This window comes from Pan troglodytes, chromosome 15 (genome assembly GCF_028858775.2).
Source record: "Pan troglodytes isolate AG18354 chromosome 15, NHGRI_mPanTro3-v2.0_pri, whole genome shotgun sequence".
Taxonomy (NCBI): domain Eukaryota; kingdom Metazoa; phylum Chordata; class Mammalia; order Primates; family Hominidae; genus Pan; species Pan troglodytes.
This window is the reverse complement of record NC_072413.2, coordinates 75,159,223-75,178,690: the sequence shown is the minus strand read 5'-3', so window position 1 is coordinate 75,178,690 and position 19,468 is coordinate 75,159,223. Positions and strand designations below refer to the sequence as shown.

The 19,468-nt window shown below is 52.5% G+C and overlaps 1 protein-coding gene across 10 annotated transcripts in view; it reads right to left on the bottom strand.

Moving 5' to 3' along the window:
* Positions 1–19,468, bottom strand: part of TMEM63C (transmembrane protein 63C) — an 83,535-nt gene that overhangs the window by 34,590 nt on the left and 29,477 nt on the right. For 5 of the 10 annotated variants that reach the window (XM_016926482.4, XM_063793803.1, XM_054666172.2 and 2 more), the window contains 4 exons: positions 11,301–11,363; positions 5,835–5,997; positions 5,221–5,300; positions 4,711–4,792 (listed from right to left, as the gene is read on the bottom strand). In XM_016926482.4, the coding sequence (XP_016781971.1) occupies positions 4,711–4,792; positions 5,221–5,300; positions 5,835–5,984 (312 nt within the window). In that variant the 5' untranslated portion in view covers positions 5,985–5,997; positions 11,301–11,363. Of the gene's footprint in view, positions 1–4,710; positions 4,793–5,220; positions 5,301–5,834; positions 5,998–11,160; positions 11,185–11,300; positions 11,364–19,468 lie in introns of those variants that run through there. The other 5 variants (XM_054666175.2, XM_054666176.2, XM_054666171.2 and 2 more) reach the window with 4 other exon arrangements.

Below are 19,468 nucleotides of genomic sequence, written 5' to 3'. Positions count from 1 at the left end.
GGATCACTTGAGCCCAGGAGTTTGAGTCCAGCCTGGGCAACACAGCAAGACCCCACTTATTAAAATTAAAAAAAAAATCCCTTAAGGGGATTGATATGGGTGTTGCAAGGAAGAAGGTCTCTTTCCCTCTGAATTCCTGCACCTCAGTAAACATCATGAAACCTGGCGTGGTTTGGTGGCATCTTTGATGCCATGTGCTGAGGGTCCTGTCCTGTTGATGCCTTTCTCTTGGGGTCTTGCTGTCTGGAGTTTCTGGGTGGTGGGGAAAGGTGGCCTTAGCCATGGGGAGATTGGTGGGGGACTAGAGAGAGAGTCATCTTTGGAACGGTGTGTAAGAGAGGGGGGTGGGGCCTGCAGCTCTAAAAGCTGCCAGCTCTGGTAGCTGGTGAAGTTACTCTGGTGCCTGCTTCCTTCTAGGATCCCAGAGGACTTAGCAAAACCTTGCACAAGGTTACAGCTCTAGATTGGCCCCATTTGGGTCATGTGCACTTCTGTGAACGAGGCAGACCTCTTGATTGATAGTCCTCCGGAACCACATGGACTGGGGAAGAGGTACTTCCCAAAAGGAAGCAACTATCAGCCAACCCGACACAGGGAAGGAAACTTAGAAGGCGGGCCTTATGCCGAGGGGAGCAAAGGACATCTGTTTCTTTTTTGCCTGTCCTCGTTGCTTCCTTTTGAGAAGGCACAAAAGAAATAGAAGTCCCTTGCTCCCCTCGGCATAAGTCCCACCTTCTAAGTCCCCTTCCCTGTGTTGGGTTGGCTGATGGTGACAATGGCCACTCGAGGGTGTTCACAGCAGGACATTCCTCCAGCTATGCCCTGGGGAGCTAAATTAAGGATAAATGTTCAGGTGTGAGCCAGAGCAAGGAAGGGAAATAGCACGGTGGTGGCAGCAGCAGTGGGGAGCATCCCCAGGGAGGGGTAACTAGCAAAGCAGAGCTGGGCCGAGAGAGGTCCAGCCACCCCTCCTGCATGAAGAGTCTGTCTCCATGGCTCAGCTGGGCAAACAGGGTGCAACTGACTAAGGGAACAAGTAGCTTTCTTGATGGTCCCTCATGATTAGGTACCACTGGGGACACATCTTCCTGGGAATGTGTTTCTGCCCCTTCCACTACAGGTGCACAGGTGTATACTGGAATAGACAGAGGATGGGTCATCCAGGAAAGGGCAGAGGTCATGAGTAGAAGCGTGGCCATGAATATCCTGTGTGGATCTCTCTCTCTCTCTCTCTCTCTCTCTCTGTCTCTCTCATGTGTGTGTGCACACACATACACACACACACACTCCCTCCCCTGAGTACACATTATCGCTCTGAAGGCATAAACCATTCAGAAAGCTCAGCAGCTGAACAGCCACATGAGAGGCAGATACAGGGCTGCAGTTCCCAGGAGCCAGCTCAGCTGATGTGACAGAGTGACAGCTGTCAGTTCACTTCACCTATCTGAGCCCCCGCCACCTGGGGGTAACAGTACCTGACCCAACTTGCTCAGGGAACCATGGTGAGACCCATTTTCTTCACCCACACCACCTGGCTCTGGCTTAAGGCTCCCCATCCTGGCTGGACACTGTGGGGGCCACCTCACTGAACTCTCTGTTCTCCATTTAATTTAATTTACGCCCTCTTCAGTTTGTCCCCCTCACTGCTGCCATAAGGATTTATCTTCTTAGATTTTTAAAAATAAAACTTTTTTTGTCATTGTAACAAGAAAAAAAAATCAAAGTGATATTTCTAAGAATAAACCTGCGAGCCACCTTGCAAGGTAGATGTTGCTGCCTTTTTTCTATCCAGGAAGCCTTCAAGAGATGAAGTCACTTGTCTGAGGCTCTGCACTTTGGAGAGGGCAGATTCTAGCAAGTGAAGGACCCCGCCTCTCAAGGGATGACAATGGAAGGAATTTGGCTCCGCTTACTTAGCGCAACTGACAAATATGCATCAGATGCTAAGTACATGGCAGGCTGGATTGGATGTGGGGTGCAGTGGTGAGCAAATCCAAGTTCAAGGCCTGCAGAAAGCAGACACACTAGACTGATCTTGCAGATGAGGGATCGTTACAGACAGGGTTAAAAATGTTGAAGAAAAGGAATGCATTTTCTGTGGCTATATAACAAGAGATCTGGACCCAGGAGGGGTGGTCAGGGCTCCCTGGGGAAGTGTGCTTAAGCTGAAATCTCAACAAAAGGTGAGTGACTCGGAGAAGGGCCACTGGGGAAGGGGGAGAGGGAAGAGCCTGGGAAAGGGCTGGTGGAGGGAAGCAGGTGGCCCTGTTGAGAAGCTAAAAGGTGGACTCATGTGGCAGGGATAGGGGAGTTGGGAGGAGTAAGGGAGGATGGACCAAACTACCAGGCCACGGCACAGCATCTGCAATTGATTCCACAGGCCCTAGGAAGACAGTGAAGGTCTCTGCAGCAGAATATATGTCCCCAGGCAGGGGAATCTCTCTGGATGCAGGTGGAAAATGGATAAAGGCCCTAGAGTGTGGACCTAAAGGGATCAGTTAGAGCTACTGCAGTTGTCCAGGCAAGAGGCTGATGGAGGCCTGGACCAGGGGATGGTAGGAGGGATGGAGAGAAAGAAAGCTGGGAAGGTCAAAGCAACACAACGTGGAGACACATTGGCTATGCTTGGGGACCTGGGTAAGAGGGAGAGGAGACCCTGGGGAGAATGGTGGGAGGTCTGAGACCAAGGTCAGAGGAACAGGTGGGTGTGTGGTGGGATATCATGAAATGTTTTGGACAAATGGAACCCCAAATGACTACAATATCCATATGGAGGTATTTTGAAAGGCACTGAATAATCAGGCTGGGGCCCAGTGAGAGAGGATTAGCTGGAGACAGGAATTTAAAAGTTTATGTGTAGAGATGGCAAAGGAAGTTGTCAGTGTGGGTGTCATTGCCCAGGAGTCAGGGTGAGGGGAAGGATATGGGATCAGCTGGTTGGGGGGACTCCCGGTGTGGAGGAGAAGTCTGCTAAGGAGACACAGGAGGAGCAGACAGAGAGGCAGAAGGAAAACCCAAAGAATGTGACATCACCTATGCAACGGAGAGCACCTGTGCAAGAGAGAAAGACGGTCTACAGGGTCGGACGTTTCAGAGAACGCAGGCAAGATGTGAACTGAGAAAAGTCCATTGGATTTAGCGGTGGGGGGAACCACTGCTGACCTTCAGGGTTGTCTGGGTGGAGTGAGGGACGGGAGCTCACATTTGAGGAGGTTGAGGCGTGAGTGGGAGAGGAGGCATGAGTGGGAGGGGAGGCGTGGGTGGGAGGGGAGGTGTGAGAGGGAGGGGAGGTGAGAGTGGGAGGAGTGGGAGGCAACGAGTGAGTGGGAGGCAGGCTTGGTGGGAGGGGGGCATGAGTGGGAGGGGAGGCATGAGTGAGAGGCGAGAGGGGGAGGGGAGGCGCTAGAAGGATGGGAGGCGAGAGTAGGAGGGGAGGCGTGAGTGGGAGGCGTGAGTGGGAGGGGAGGTGTGAGTGGGAGGTGAGTGGGGAGGGGAGGCGTGAGTGGGAGGGGGCGTGAGTGGGAGGTGAAGCGTGATTGGGAGGCGAGAGGGGGAGGGGAGGCGTGAGTGGGAGGGGGCGTGAGTGGGAGGCGGGGCGTGAGTGGGAGGTGGGGCGTGAGTGGGAGGGGAGGCGTGAGTGGGAGGGGAGGCGAGAGTGGGAGGGGAGGCGAGAGTGGGAGGGGGGCGTGGGTGGGAGGGGAGGCGAGAGTGGGAGGGGAGGCGAGAGTGGGAGGGGAGGCGAGAGTGGGAGGGGAGGCGAGAGTGGGAGGGGAGGCGAGAGTGGGAGGGGAGGCGTGGGTGGGAGGGGAGGCGTGGGTGGGAGGGGAGGCGTGAGTGGGAGGCGGGGCGTGAGTGGGAGGCGGGGCGTGAGTGGGAGGCGGGGCGTGAGTGGGAGGCGGGGCGTGAGTGGGAGGCGGGGCGTGAGTGAGAGGTGAGGAAGTGGTGACAGCAGCATGGGCCACTGTCAGTTCAGCTGCGTGTGGGGGTGGGGAGGGAGGACGTTCTCAGGGCTCCGTCTCAAAGTATTCAGGGCCCCGCCGAAATGTCACCACTACCCGAGACCATCTCTGACCTCCCCCTGTGGCGTTCTCCACCATGCCTCTGTCTGGTCGTCTCCCCTGCCTGGGGAAGACAGCGCCATGAGGCAGGACTTGGTCCCCAGCTCCCAGACCAGTGGCTGGCACACAGCAGGTGCTTCCCAGCAAGTGGCTGAAGGAATGCATGAGTCAGGTGGAGGGCTGGCCTTCACCAGGGAAGAGGAGGAAACAGCAGACTGCGCTCCACTAAACAGGGCTGGGAAGCCTGAGGCTGAGGGAATCCCTACCGGATGACTAGAATCTTCTATGTGAAATGGGAGGTGAGGCCTTGATTCAGAGTCAGAGGCAGGGACGTGGGCAGGACGGGACTGTGAGAAGGGTTGGAGATTTGAGCAGAGAAGACAAATTAATGTTAAAAATCTCTCTAAGATATCTTAATTCGTTAACACTTACTTGGCACCCTAGTAGTAGGTATGGTCAATAACTCCATCTTTCAGGTGGGGAAACTGAGTCTGGGGGAGGCTGAGGAATTTGCTCAAGGTCACACTGCCAGAGTGGTTGAGGCTGGCCGATTACAAAGCCCCAAGGTCTAAGCCGTGCTTCTTCCTGTGCACACCACGCCTGCCTGCCCAGTGCCGGGACTCCCACCGCCCAGACCGCTCCCAGCACTCACCTTGTCTCTGCGTTCCATCTCCAAGGAAGTCTCCGAGGGAGATGTCTTCTCGCTCTGCTCCCCATAGATCAGCGAGGTCAGGCTGCCAGCCAGGGAAGGGGCAGGGAGGTAAGAAAGGAGAGAAAAGGTCTCAGCTGCCTGCCCTGCTCCCTCCCCACTCCCTGGCTGAGGGCTGCCCTCTGCTCTGCCACGGGCAGGCGCTCCTCAGCTCCTTTGCTGAGCACACAGCTCTGGGCACAGACAGCAATCGCCCCTGTGCCAGGTACACCAGGCATCTGGGAGTTCAGCCACGTGATCCAGAAAGTCTAAGACCAGAGAAAAACACGGCCTTGTGCCCAGGGATGGCTGCCCTCCAAGTCCCCTTCCTGCAGGGAGGGCAGAGCAGGGGCAGAGGCCACTTGCTGGCGAGACACCTGCTGCAGCTCGGGCGCTGGGCAGAGCTGCGTCCTGGCCATGGCAGCAGGTTTTCCCCAAGGGGGCAACGGCTCACCCATCTCGACCCCTCCTCACCTGTCATTGTGTATCAGCAGAGCCAGGCGCCCATAGTCCCACGCAGCTTTCCGGAGGAAGGAGTAAACCACAAGGACGAGCTACAGGCCAGGAAAAGCAATGTGGGGTGGGAGACTTCATGGATCCCTTCCCCCTAGCTGGCCCCCTGCATTCCCTTGGGGGAGACCCTGTCCCTGAGGTCCCCAGGGAGCTCCTCCACTAGAAGGTGAGCTCTGTTGGAGTAGGGGCCATTCCTTTCAACTCTAGGTTGCCAGCGCCCAGCAGCTTCTGGGCACAGAGTGGATGCTCAGAGTTCATTGAATGGAGCTGGAGGCATGTTCAGATCTATGGGACCAGAATGTGCCTTGAAGACCTCAGCAATGAGAAAGAGGAAGGAGGCCAGGTGGACCTCTGGACAATGATGCACAGAAAAGAATCCCAGGAATTCTGCCTGTTCCTCCAGTCTCTTTGAGGCCCACCCACCCGGGCCACCCTGGGCAGGACTGACATTCAGACAGTTTGTATCACTGTTGTTGTTGTCCATTTGGACAACTGGGTCCCCCACTGCATCACCTGTGAAAGTTCGACCCTGTCTGAGGCTTTACTGTCTGCCTCCTGCAGTGCCCAGGACTCACCACCCACAGGGCGATGTTGAGGCACAGCACGGTGGGGATACCCCCAAAGGGCTGCCCCTGGAGGACGGTGTTCCGAGACTGGAAGCATTCATCCACTGTCATGTTCTGTAACCTTCGCCCTGTACTCAGGTCGTCCGGTGAGGCAGACATCCTGGGAGGATCCCTGGGGAACAGAGGGCATCCAGGTCAGACGCAAAGACTCCCTTGCATTTTGCAAAACACAGAAGCCCGATGGGGAGTTGTGGGATGGGCACCGAGTGCCTCGGCCAGGCTAGGCCACTTCAGACCCAAGACAGGAGGGCCAGCCCACGAGACGGCACACAGCCCTGTCCTGCAAGAGAACAGCTGCCTCAAACCCAAGGCCGGGATGACAGACTGGTTCTGGTTTCCTGGGAGAGTTCTTATTTTGTACCACTGGATCCCTGAAGCAAGAGTTGTAAAATGCACATCCAAATGTGCATTTTACCAGTTCTACCTCGGGAAGTTTTTGTTGTATATAAATGAACAAATTTCACAAATGTGGGTCAGACCCCAGTGTGGAAATGTTCAGGTTGGAAATCAAAACCGCTGTGTTCACGGAACGCCCATGCAGACGGGGCTCAATGACAATCATCTCTGCATTCAGCAATCTCTGATCCAGTCACCATCCAGCCATGGTAAGGGCCATAGCTCCTAGGGAATGCAGTGCCTGGCATGTGCAGTGACTCAAGAACCCCCCCCCCTTTTTTTTTAACTTCTGTGGGTACATAGTAGGTGTATATATTTATGGAGTACCTGAGATGTTTTGATACAGGCATGCAATGAGATATAAGCACATCAGGATAAATGAGGTATCCATCCTTTCGAGCATTTATCCTTTGGGTTACAAACAGTCCAATTATACTCTTTCAGCTGTTTTAAGGTGTACAATTAAATTATTTTTGACTATAGTCACCCTGTTGTGCTAGTAAATACTAGGTCTTATTCATTCTGTTTTTTGTACATATTAAGCATCCCCACTCCCCACCACCCTCATATCCTTCTAAGCCTCTGGTAACCATCCTTCTACTCTCTATCTCCATGAGTTCAATTGTTTTAATTTTTTTGCCCCCACAAATAGCTGGAAATATGTGGAGTTTGTTATTTCTATGCCTGGCTTAGAAAGGTCTCTGTCTTCCAGGCATTTGAACTAGGGAGACCAGCACCTGCCCAGGGACCTGAGCCAACTCCGTGAGCCTGAACATTTTGGTGAGACACCAATGCAGAGCCTGCCGTCCCTGGCATCACATTCCTCAGGCATGGATAACAGTGGGAAGGGCAGGTGAAAATGGGAGGTGTCCAGTAGCTACTTGAACTTATCTGCAAGGTGGTTGTTCTCTCAAAAGATCATTCATTTTGCCTTCAGACCTCACCTCTACCTGGAAACCCTTCACTTCCATTCGAGAAAAGTAGACTCATTCATCCATTCATTGATGCATTTGAATATTTGGTGGGCAACTGCTTTATGCTAGACAAATGCACCAGTGAACAAGATAAATAAAAATCCCTCCCTTGTGGGATTCTACTGGGGAGACAAAGTGGAGGGATGAGGGTGAGGTTAGAATTGTAAAGGGGTGATTAGGGAATTCCTCACTGAGAGAATGACATCTGAGCAAGGACTTGAGGGAGTGAACCATGCAGCTGTTGGGGAAAGAGAACTTTAAGTGGAGGAGAGGCCCTGGGCTTCGAGCTTGCCCGGAGAGTTGGGGAAGCAAGCAGACCAGTGGGCTGCACAGGGCAGGGCAGAGGGCATGGGGAGTGAGCCATGGAGTGAATTAAAATGACTTTTTTTTTTAAGAGAGAGACAGAGCCTCACTCTGTCATGGTGGCACAATCATAGCTCACTGTAGCCTCCAATTCCTGGGCTCAAGCAATATTCAAGAGTAGCTGGGACTACAGGTGCATGCCACCACAGCAGGCTAATTCTTAAAATTTTTTGATAGAAACAAGGGTCTCACTATGTTGCCCAGGCTAGTCTCAAACTCCTGAACTCAAGTGATTCTCCTGCCTCGGACTCCCAAAGTGCTGGGATTACAGGCTTTAATGAGATCTCTTTGATCCTCATATGGAGACTAGGTGGGGGAGCAGGAGGGGTGAACAAGTGGAGAAGTAGATGCGGAGAGCTCAGCCAGGGTCCGGGCAGGAGACAATGGTAGCCTGGACTGGGATGGGCGCAGTGGAGGTGGGAGACGTGCTCAGATTTTGGAAATATTCTGAATGTGGAGCCAACAAGATTTGCTGGCAGATTAGATAGGGGATGTGAAAGAGTGAGAGGAGTCGAGGATGACTCTCAGGTTTTTGGCCTGAGCCACTGGAAGATAGAGTTGCTGTTATGGAATGGGAGAGGCAGAAAGTGCAGGATGGAAATGGACAGTAGAGGTGGAGGAGGAGTGGGTGCAAGGGTGAAACCAAGAGTTGAGTTTGGAACATGCTAAGTGGGGACGGGGAGCAGGGATTTGGATAGGTTAGTCTGCAGTTCAGAAAAGAGACTGGAGACATAAATGTGAGACAAAAGCCACTGGCATAGCGACAACTCTTCGAGGCAAAGCCCTGAATTACAGAAGAGAATGTAGTGAGAGGAGAGATCCAAGGTGGGAGCCTCGGGGTGCGCCAATATCTACAGGGCAGGGGAGGAGGAAACAGAGAAGGAGACTGAGAAGTAGCAGCCAGTGAGGAAGGAGGAAAAGCAGGAGAGGGTGGTGTCCTGGGTTGAATGAAGACAATGTTTCCAGGAGGAGGGAGGAACCAGTGTTGATGTGGTCAAGAAAGATGACAACTGTGAATGAGCCATGGTTGCTCTCTCTCTCTCTCTCTCCCTCCCTCCCTCCTTCCTTCCTTCCTTCCTCTCTCTTTTCTACCTTCCTTCCTCTCTCTCTATCTCCCTCTCTATCTCTCTTTCACTTGAGGCACGAGCCACTGCGCCCAGCCAAATTAGCCATGGTTTAAGCCACGTGCAGGTGGCCAGACTGGAATAGGCTCCAGAGAGAATGACAGGAGAGGAATTGGAGCCAGTGGGCAAAAACAGCTCTCTGGAAGAGTAATTGGAGGTGAAAGTGGTTAAGACGGGAAAAATAACACATTGTATAGTGGTGGGAATGATTCAGTAGAAGAAGTAGGAGGAGGGAGGAACTGCTGGAGCAAAGTGAGACTGCGGGAGGCTTGGGAACTAGTGCACAGTGGAGATGTTTACTGAGAGTCAGGCTGTTGGCTGGGTGAGTGGGAGGGAAGGCAGCACACATGCTCAGGTGCTGGCTGGTCCCAGGAGTGGCGGCGGCAGCCAGTGAGTGTTCTGTCCTTACTGCTTCTAGTTTCTTTTTCTTTTCTTTTCTTTTTTTTTTTTTTTTTTTTTTTTGAGACAGAGTCTCACTCTGTCACTTAGGCTGGAGTGCAGTGGCACCATCTTGGCTAACTGCAACCTCTGCCTCCAGGGTTCAAGCAATTCTGCTACCTCAGCCTCCTGAGTAGCTCGGACTACAGGTGCCCACCACTACACTTGGCTAAATTTTGTATTTTTAGTAGAAATGGGGTTTCACCATGTTGGCCAGGCTGGTCTCAAACTCCTGACCTCAGGTGACCCACCCACCTCGGCCTCCCAAAGTGCTGGGATTACAGGTGTGAGCCCCCATGCCCAGCCTTGCTTCAGGTTTCTCAGTAAAAGAAGGAATGAGGTCTCAGCACAGTGTGAGGTGGTGGTGGTGGGCGGATGTTGGATGTTTGGTGACAGGAAAAAAAGGTAGAAATAGAAGTCTAGGGGAATGAGAGAGGATGGATTACGGAAATGGAGCAGGATTGCCAGGCAACAATGGGGCCTGTGGAGGCTCATGATCTTGAATTGACGAGAGCAGCCAGACTTGCTGTGCTGGATTCACCTGTATGGTTGCAGGTGTGGAAGACTTACTAGGGGTAGAGGCTTCCCCCCAGCAAGTATGAGCATAACACAAGAGGGTTGAGGGTGTAGCAGGTGAATAATTGTAATGATTTGCTGTGGAATTTGAGCCAGGAGAGAAATAAGATGCAAGATGCGTGAGGACCAGGGAAAGCTACTGGAGTTCCAAGGGGAGGTAGAAGAATTGTGGACGACTAGTAAGTGTAGAGCAGAGGGAGTGGCATGCCGAAAGTGGGATGTTTGGTGCTGAAATGAAAGAGATTCCGGCTATCGGTGGTGATCGGGTCTAGGACATGACCGTGGGAGCGAGCGGCTGAGTATCAGAAGGATCATCTTTGTGGAGATGCGGACAGTGACATCAGCAAGAATGAAGACAGGAAAAGCACTGGGGAGACAGTGAGGGGGGAAAGGGAGAGTGGCCTGGGGGACTCCTTGATGACTAACAAAGATGGGCAGCAAGATGTCTAGGTTGACACCTGTGGGTCCAAGACGGGGGGCTCTAGAAAGCAGGGAGGAAGAGTCTCAATGTTGCCAAGGGGAACAAGAAAGACACATCTCCATCCCCAGGCCAGTGGTGTTGGAGGGGAAGCAGGAACCACCCTCTGAGAGGATGGAAAGGGAAGCTGGACTGGGGAGTCTCCCAGTCGGAAGGTAAGGAGACCGAGGAGCTGGGGATGCTTCTGGGGATTATAGGTTCCGTGACACTGAGTCTCAGCTCCAACGCTCGCTCATCACTCATTGGGTGACCTTGAGCAAGGCACTTACAGTCCCCATGCCTCACTTTACTCCTCTGTAAAGTGGAAATGGCAACAGCCATTAGTACCCACTTCACAGGGCTCTTAAGAGGAGTGTTAGGATGTGTTAATCTTGTAGAACAATGCCTGGAACACAGGGAGCATCACATAAATATTTGCAAAATGAAGAATGGAGATCCAGGGGGCACCATGGAAAGGTTTCAGGAGTTGGGGAGGGCTGAGAGATGGGGATGGAGAAGGAATGAAGGTAAAGGGATTGAAGCAGGGGACAGGAGGTGGCCTGGGAGTCTGGGCTGCTTGTGCTCACTCACAGAACCCGCGATGGAGGGCCTGAGAGTAGTCCTGGAAACAGAAGGGGTGCACAAAACTCCTCCCACTCCCACCCTCTAGATTAGCATCTAGCAGGATCCGGGAGTCTCTTGCCTGTCTTTCTCAGTTCCCCTAATTCCTGCTCCATCGAGCTCTGCCTAGGCCACCCATAGTTTTCTTGTTTCTACCCCAGGTGGCTAATTAACTCACTCACTAGCACGTTTAGCCAGATGCAAACTCATAATAGTTTACATCGAACACAGTACACTTTAACAGCATGCCTTCTGCCAGAGCATCAGAGTAGCAGCCAATGGCATTTCTAGGGTCTCTTGGAGGAAGGAGCTGGCGTCTGAGCTACCTCGGGCTCCAGGTCAGCTAAGGCAGGAGGCTGCAGTTCCGCTGGTGGTCATTGGGAGGAGCCCGCGCTAAGGAAGCGGGCGGGGGAAGGTGTAGGAAGGCGATCCTGCAGGTGGAGAGGCCCGGGGAGACTTTTCCCACCTGAGTCACTTCTCCAGTGAAGGTCCACGTCAGGCCCGGAGGCTCCACTCAGCTACAGGGCTGCTGCAAAAGAACAAATGCGGTGGAGAGACCACAAGACTTACAGACCCAGGAACTCCCTTGCTGGCAGCACCCTCCTTCAGGGCCCCTTTGGTCATCTTTATGCTCAAATGCACATCCTTTATCAGAGCTCTGCTTTGCAAATAGTTTCCCCCTGGCCTATTGCTTTTCTTTTAATTGTCTTGATGGTGTCTTTTGAAGTGTAAAAGTTTTGAATTTTGACAAAGTGACCTCCAAGCTGAGATGTGAAAGGGGTGTAGGAGTTAGTCCTGTGCAATGGGGAAGCGTGGGCAGAGGCACCCGTGTTGGCAAAGACCTAGAGGGAAGGCTGAATATAACGTTTTGAGGAAATGAAAATGGATGGCAGTGGCTACAGTGTAGAATAGACCACTATTGGTTCATTCATTCATTCATTCAACAAGAATTCATTGAGTATCTATTTCCCCTGGAAGTACAAACATGAGGTCCTCTCTAGGGAGTTCACATCCCAGCCTTTGGGGTTAGGGAGAGGACTGCTGTTGGGCGGCTTGGACCAGGTGGCCCTTCTGCCTGGGAGGACCCCTAGTTACAAGGCCCCAGCCACTAAGCTTGGAGTTGGGCAGGAGGTGGGGAATTCCATCCAGCAGGTTGGTCAGGTGCAGGCTTTCAGCTCAACCTGGCTGCTCAACCTGCAGGGCAGTGAGGGAGGAAAAGAAAGGAGACAAGATCCTCACCCTCTCCCACCTCACCACCCTCCTCAGCTTTCCCAGGCAGCAAGCAGAGGCAGTAATGAGGGAGGCTGTTGCCGTGGAAACCTAAAGCAGCACCAAGCCTTTTCTCTGCATCCCTTCACCCTCCCTGGACCATACTTCTTTCTGGAGGGAGAGCTAGCTCTTGGGTGTGAAGAAGACAGGCAGAAAATCCAGATTTTGGCTTACTGGAGACTAAAGCACCAGCACTGGAAAGAATGAAGCTAGAAACTCTAGGATGTCAACAGAAAACACAGCAGGGCCACCAGCCCAGCAGGGCGTAGCGGGGGCATCAAGGAACTCATCTGTTTAGACATCACTTTCACAGTATAGGACAAAGGCTGTCTGGGGCAATGGGAAGGATCAGGCTCTCTGAAGCCGCTGACTGGACTTAATCCCAGACCCACCTTTGCTAGCTGTGTGACCAGGGGCAGTGACTTCATCTGTCTCAGCCTCAGTTCCCATATCTGGAAAATGGGTATAACAGTATTGCCTCACAGGGTTATTGCAAAGGGGAAGTAAGATAATTCACATAAATCCATTTGCACAGTGCTTGAGAAATATGACTGCTTAATTCGCCAGCGCTGCCATCCTCCTCCTCATCAGCTTATTTGTAAGGCTGTGATGAGGGGCCCAGACTGCACAGTCCCTACACTCCTCCTTCCAGCCTCTCTGTTCTGGGGCAGGCAAGAGGAGAGATGTGAGGATGGAAAGGTCCATCCACTGTCCCACAGACTGCAGCTGGTAGGTGGTGGTTGTTTCTGTCCTTCCTGTGCATAAAAAACAAATGTCAGCCTTGCTTTGTAGGCCAAGGAGGGGCAGTGGGAGATGATGTGAATTCTGGTTGGTGAGTCAGGGTTTCAGGGCCCCTCCTAGCTGCATATCTTATCTGATGGGAGAGTGTGTGGCCCTCTTCCTGTCCCATTTCTCCTCCATCCTGGGTTCCTATGCCAAAAGCTGGCAGCTCAGCTGTTCTAGGCTTGGGCAAAGTTGTCTTTGGCAACTGGGCAAAGGCTTCAAAAAGAGCTAGCTTTGCCTTTCTGTCTGCCCCATCCTACTGCTCACTCCCAGGCCTCCAGACCTAGCCTGGTTTTATCCACTGCTGCCCTAACTAACAAGGCCAGCACTTTGCTTCCCACTTCCCCTTCCAGATGAGTTAGACATCTCAAGGCCAAAGCCAAATCTCAGGGATGACCCCAGAGTTAGGATGGTCCAGGAGGGCCCAGGGAGGGACAAATTTTATTAATAGCTAACGTTTACAGAGCAAGTAATATGAGCTAAATATTTTCTATTTAAGTACTAGCTCATTTAATTCTCATAAGTACCCTAGGGTATGAGAACCATCCCTAAATGCAAGAGAAAATTAAGGCCTAGAGAGGTTAAACAACTGGCTCAAGGTCATGGCCCAGAGAAGTTAACTGGCCCGAGGTCACGGTGCTAGTGAATGGCAGAGCTGGCCCTGAAGCCAGACCATTCGTAACCCTCTGCTTTGCTGGCCCCTGAGCCTCTGCTGCTCTGGACATGCTGAGCAGGGGGCAGAGGAAGGGGATGACCTTGCTCAAACTTTAGTCCAGGGACAGCAGCTTCCCTAGCCTTTAGGGTGATGCAGCGGAGAGCAGAGTGGGCTGAGCCAGGAACCCAGGCTGGATCTGCAGCCACTACGCCTGCATTTCCCAGCACAGCCCAGGGCCCAGTCTGCTCCACCATCCCCATGAGTTCTCAGGAACTGGTCCATAGGGCATGTGTTTTGGTTTGGATTAGAGAATCACTATAGCCACAAGCCATGCCCTAGGAAAAGGTGCTATGGTTGGGGAGCCACCCCCACCTTCTCTCCAACCCCATGACCCCCAGAGTGCACAAAGCCACAGCTCCCACCCTGCCCCCTTGCCATTTAGCCTTCTCAGTAGCTTCAATAATTAATCAACTTTTTGTTAACAACAGGTAAGATTATCTCCCATGGTTCTGGACTTAAACAAACAAGCTGGGATTCCTGGTCATGGTCATCCACTCCCACCTCCCCTTCTTCCTTCTTCTCCAGGTCTCCTGCCCTGCCCCCACCACCCCTTGCCCCTTCTCACTGAGGGACCCCCTCTCAGTGAGGTTTACTCTCATGGCTAGGGGGCTGGTTACTATTGGAGGAAGTGTGGGGAGAGGAAGGGTGTGTCACTGGAATGAAGGGCTCTGGTTCACGTCCTTCACCACTGACATGTCTGCTGGCCATAAATCTTTCCCTAAATATCAGTAAGCCCTTCCCTGCCCCATACCATCCTCAAACTCCTCAACTCTTCACAACAAAGAGTGGTTTGCTCAGCTTTACATATGGAGAAACTGAGTCTCCAGCAGACATGGAGATTTGCTTAAGGCTGGGGAAAGTGGTGGATTGGGGATAGAACTGGGGGTTTTTGTCTCCCCACTCAGTGCTTTCAGTGACTCCTTAGCCTGGGAGGGGGTCACTGGAATCACCTAGACAGTGTTTAGTACATCTAGATACTCATGTTCCACCCCAGACATTAAGCATGAGAATCTCCAATTATTGTGTGCAGCCAAGACATAAAAGCACCAGACTGAGATTTCCAGGGTTATTTGCACCTAGAGAAGGAGTTCTTGATGACCCAAAAAGTTTTCTCACTCCTCCTAAATAAGGAGAGAGGGTGGAGAGATTTGGGGATAAAGGATGATACCTCAGTGCCTCTTAAACCATGTCACAGTGTGGCAGTTCGTGAGGCTGGTCCTTATATTCTCCTCCCATGCAATCTCTGCCCCCACTCCCAGCTGGTCCCGAATCTGTGGAGAGTTGGCTGAAGATCTACAGAGGCCCACACCACCTCTTCACTGGAAGTTCCAGGCTCTGGTATTCCTCCCATTACCCTAGAGGCCACTGGCCTGGCTACTTCCTCATGGTACCCTCTGTTCTGCCCCACTAGCCCCCTTATTCAGAGTTGCTTGCCCCACCCCTACACAGCTTGAGCCACTTCCTCCTGGACTTGGGTGAGCCTTGGTCTCATCAGCATTTAAAGCCCCTGAGTCTAGCTTATATTGTACTCCTCTGAACCCTCTTTCAGATTACCAGCCCCGTCTGCACCTTGTTCCCACCCTCTTTACACAGCTGGCCTTGCAACCACTGCCTGGGACCATCCTCTCATTTTCCCATGCACGTGAGCAGCCAGCTTACCAACAAATCCATGGGCTCTTTGATAGTAGGGACCATATCTTTCTCTTATACTTTCCATGGTTCTCCCAAAGACCATCACGTAGTAGGCCTCAATGAGAGACAGAAGGCCCTTTACCCAGAGACACACTCAAGGGTAGGAAAGAATAAAATGTAGGTGGTTTGTACACATTTGCACAGTGCACAGAGTACATGAATCCCAAATTTTTGCCCCCACATAGCGCACATTGGCTACCAAGTTTCCCTCCAGCAGTCGCTGCAGGGAGTGGAGGGAGCATACAGCCGCAGATAAGGAGACTGGGTGTGAATCTGGCTCTATTGTTTATCAGCTGCTAGTTAACCTCTTGCTATTCAGTTTTTTCTTAAAGATCATATCTGTCCTGCCTATACCAGGGTGATTATGAGTGTTAGTTAAAGGGCATAGTGCATGGAGACTCTTTCTGTAAACTGTGCCACAAACTAAGTTGTTGCTTTTGCCGTCCTCTTCATAGGATCGAAGCCAGCCTTCCCCGAGAGGTCCCCAAACGTCCCTCCGCCGCAGTCACTCCTGAAGCCTCAGCATGGGGTGAGAGGATTGCAGTTCCACCTTCCATTGGGCCCACGATGCAAGCAGAGCAACGATCCCGCTGCCCCTGGCTGGGTCCAGCTGGGCTCTCAGCACCATGGACAGCACCATGCTGGGCAAAGGCATTTCTGCTTCTGCTGCTCTCTGCCAGGGCTCGTGGGCAGGGCCAGGCAATTCTCGCTGCTGCCCCAGCCCAAGAATAAGAATAACAGCTAACACTTATTGAGTGAGTTCTATATGCCAGGCCCTGTGCCAAGTCTCTTCAGGTGTCGACTGGGTTAAACCTATCAGGTTGCATATGGGACACGGTTGATACCCTCAGCATCCATTCCACCTCTGTGCCTTCCTATATTGCAGAAGCTGGAAAGTTAAAAGGTACATTTCCAACACCCCCTTGCAGCTGGGGTTCTGGATACAGATTAGAGCTCATCAATTAGACATGCTGGAGATAGATTTACAAGGCTGAAGGGAGGAGGGGGAGGAGGAGGCGATCTCCCTGGTGCTCAGGCCGTGTTCTGCTGACAAGCCATGCCGAGGACAGGAAGGGATTCTCTGCAGGAAGTTCAATGCCCAGTCTCTGGCTCCCAGGGAGGGGGTGGTGTGAGAGGCAATTGTGGCAAAAGCTGCAGCAGTTTTCTCATCCCTAGATAGCAGGTGAAAGGACGTGAACTCTGTGGCTCCAGTAATGGCCCTCCTGACTGGGTGAGGAGTAATTTGTCTGGAGGGACAGTTCTGCTCTGTTCTGAAGACCCAGCTTCTAATTCTTCCAGTGATTTCGAGACCCTGCGATTCCCTGTATGAATCAAGCTGACTACAGCATCATGTCCCAGTCCTGGTTTTGCTTAAGATTCCTAGAGTGTTTTTTGTTTCCTGTACAAAGACCAGGCAGGTTCTATTATTATCCCATCTTATGAATGAGGAATTTCAGGCCCAGAGAGGTTAAAAGACTTGCCCAGATCAGGGAGTTAGTACCGTGAAGTTAGGGCCTGAGCTGGGGGGCTGGTTCCACAGCCCCCTCCTGATCACTTTGCTATGTGCCACCCTCGAGGCAGAGAACGCTGATTCCAACAAGCAGGAATGAAGCTGCTAGGCTCAAGACAGAAGTACACTGAAAAAAGGAAAGGCTGATAGAGAATACTGGAACCACACTCCAGGCTCCCATGGGTGTAGCCCCTGAGGGGGCCTCAGGAGAAGAAAGTGGCAGGAAAGGACATGGGCATTTGTGATGGGCCAGGCCTTCTTATGGCTATCCCACTGAACATCGTTTATTCCTCACAAGCAACATGAGAGGTAGCAGCCTAAGAAGTAAGAGTCAGTATCCCCATCTTACACGTACAGAAACTGAGGCTCAGAGAGGTTAAGTAACTGGCCTAAAGTTACACAGCTGGAGAGAGACAAAGGCAGGATTGGAATCTAAGTGTCTGCCTCCACTACATCATGCAGCCTCTGAAGGCACAAGCCTTTGAAGGAACAGAGCAGCTTTGCCCAGTTCCAGGAGGACTGTATTTCTGGGGTACAGGAGGATGGCCTCCCACATCTGTACTACATCTAAGGGACTCTCAGCTAAAGAGAAGGACCAGGCAGCTTCTATTTTTATCCCATCTTATGAATGAGGAATTTCAGGCCCAGAGAGGTTAAGAAACTTATCCTCTTAACACCTCTGTGGGTGGCAGATGGAGTTGGGACGCCGTCAGGGGAGAAGGTGGCCACTTGGACTCAGGCTGGAAGCTGAGTGTGTTGGCTTCCCCACCCCATCCATCTCACCTCTGGGACCCCCACAGAGATGCCTCTCCTTGCCAGGAAGTTTCCTTTCCTTGTCCTCCAGACCCTGGACCCCAACCCATGGCTTTCTGCCTATGCCCCTGAGTAAGTGAACAGCCATGATGGTGCCCAGGGGGCGCTGGAGACAGAAGGCAGAGGCAGCTGTGGGGCTGTCACAGTCACCCAGGCCCCTGGGAGCTGGGCAGTGACTCAGGGAGACACGGGGAGGAGGACAGGTGACTTCATGCCTGTGTTAAAAAGGTAAAATAGGAAATAAAAACAGCAGGATACAATGCTGTTAAATGAAATGATCTGGATTCTAAAAAAAATTAAAAGAAAAAAACTAAAATTATATCACGTTCTTTTAACAGTCCTTAACATTTTTTTCTGAGTTTGAAAAACTATTTAATATGAACATGTATTGTTGCTTCTAATTAGAAAAAGATCATATATTAAAAGGAAGGCTTGAGATTGACAGATATCCATGTAATCAAGCTTTCCTCCTGCATCAAATCCCTCTTCCCTTCCTCAAATGCCCTCATTCTGATCAGCTCCCACTCAGACTTGTTGATGGGGAGGAGAGGGTGGAGGGACTGAGCTCTCACAGTGACATGCAGCCCAGTGGTTCCTGTGCAGGCTGCCTACTCAGAAAGAAGAATCAAAGCCTGAATCCAATGCCATCTCCTCTCTCTCCCCTGTCAGGGCCTGGCTGGGCCATGTGCAGGCAGATCAAGAAGCCAAGGTGGTGCATCATCGAAGCCAAAGTGGCCACCAGGTCCCTGGGCGTCTGCCTGAAAGCCAGAGGCAAGCCTCCCTCCCTGCTCCACCCCAGGTCAGTGGCTCCTCCTGACAGCAGTGGTACTGTGCTGACTACAGCATCAAGTCCCAGGGGCAGTGATCAGGAAGAGGACTTGGAGGCCTCCCTGGCACAGCTCTCACTAGGGCAGGCAGGGGCAGCCTCCCCAGCCCCCTGCCCTGCCCCTCCTACCTCCCCACCCCCTCAATGGATCAGTGGAAGATGGTAGCTACTGAGGCCCCTCTAGTCATTTTTTGGGGTGGTCTAAACCTAGACTCCTATAGGGAAGAGAACAAAAGAGAAATGGTAGCCTCCAGGAGGTAGGGGGCGGGGTCCTGAATGGGCCTGGCCTCTGGATTACCTCTGAGCCTGACGGAGGGCCTATGTGCGCTCTCCTCCAGGTGACAAAGTATGTTTACAAAGTCATCTCGCCTGGCCCCCAACAGTCCTGCCAGAGGAGAGGTGGCAACTGTCCCCATTTACAAATGAGGATGCTGAGGCCCAGAGTGGGTGTGTAGCCTGCCCAGGGTCACACAGCTAGCAGCTGAACAGCAGGGGTGGAGATCTAAAGCCAAGGCCCGAGCTTCTGCACAGCTCCCTGCTCCTTTTGACATCTGAGCTCTCTGCTCCTGGCCTGCTCCTGGGCAGAGGCTGGGACCAGGGGAGGCCCTCTTGGCCCCAGGAGCCCCTCCAGGCTCACCTCCCCCAGCTCCCCACGAGGAATCTCAGCTCCAGCCGATGGAAGGCCCCTTGCCCATCAAAGGCCTTGGTTGTCTCTGCCCCCTCCATTCCTCCCCTCTGTGGAGGTCCTTGATTCTCCCCCAACGGGAATGCTCCATTGGCAAGGCCCAGTTCAACTCTGCTTTCTTCAGGGAGCCTTCTGGGTACATCCCCTGGTCTTGCTGATCTCACCCTCCCTTCCATCCTACTGTTCTCACTTATTCTTTCCTGAGTTCTCTACTGGGTAGGGGTTGCTAAAGAGGATGAGATGTGTTCCTCCCCTCCTCAAGCTCATTCTAGGTGAATGAGAAAGGCCTTGGCTGAAAGGCAGTGATAACGCAGTGTGAGAAGGGCTCACAGATGAACCGA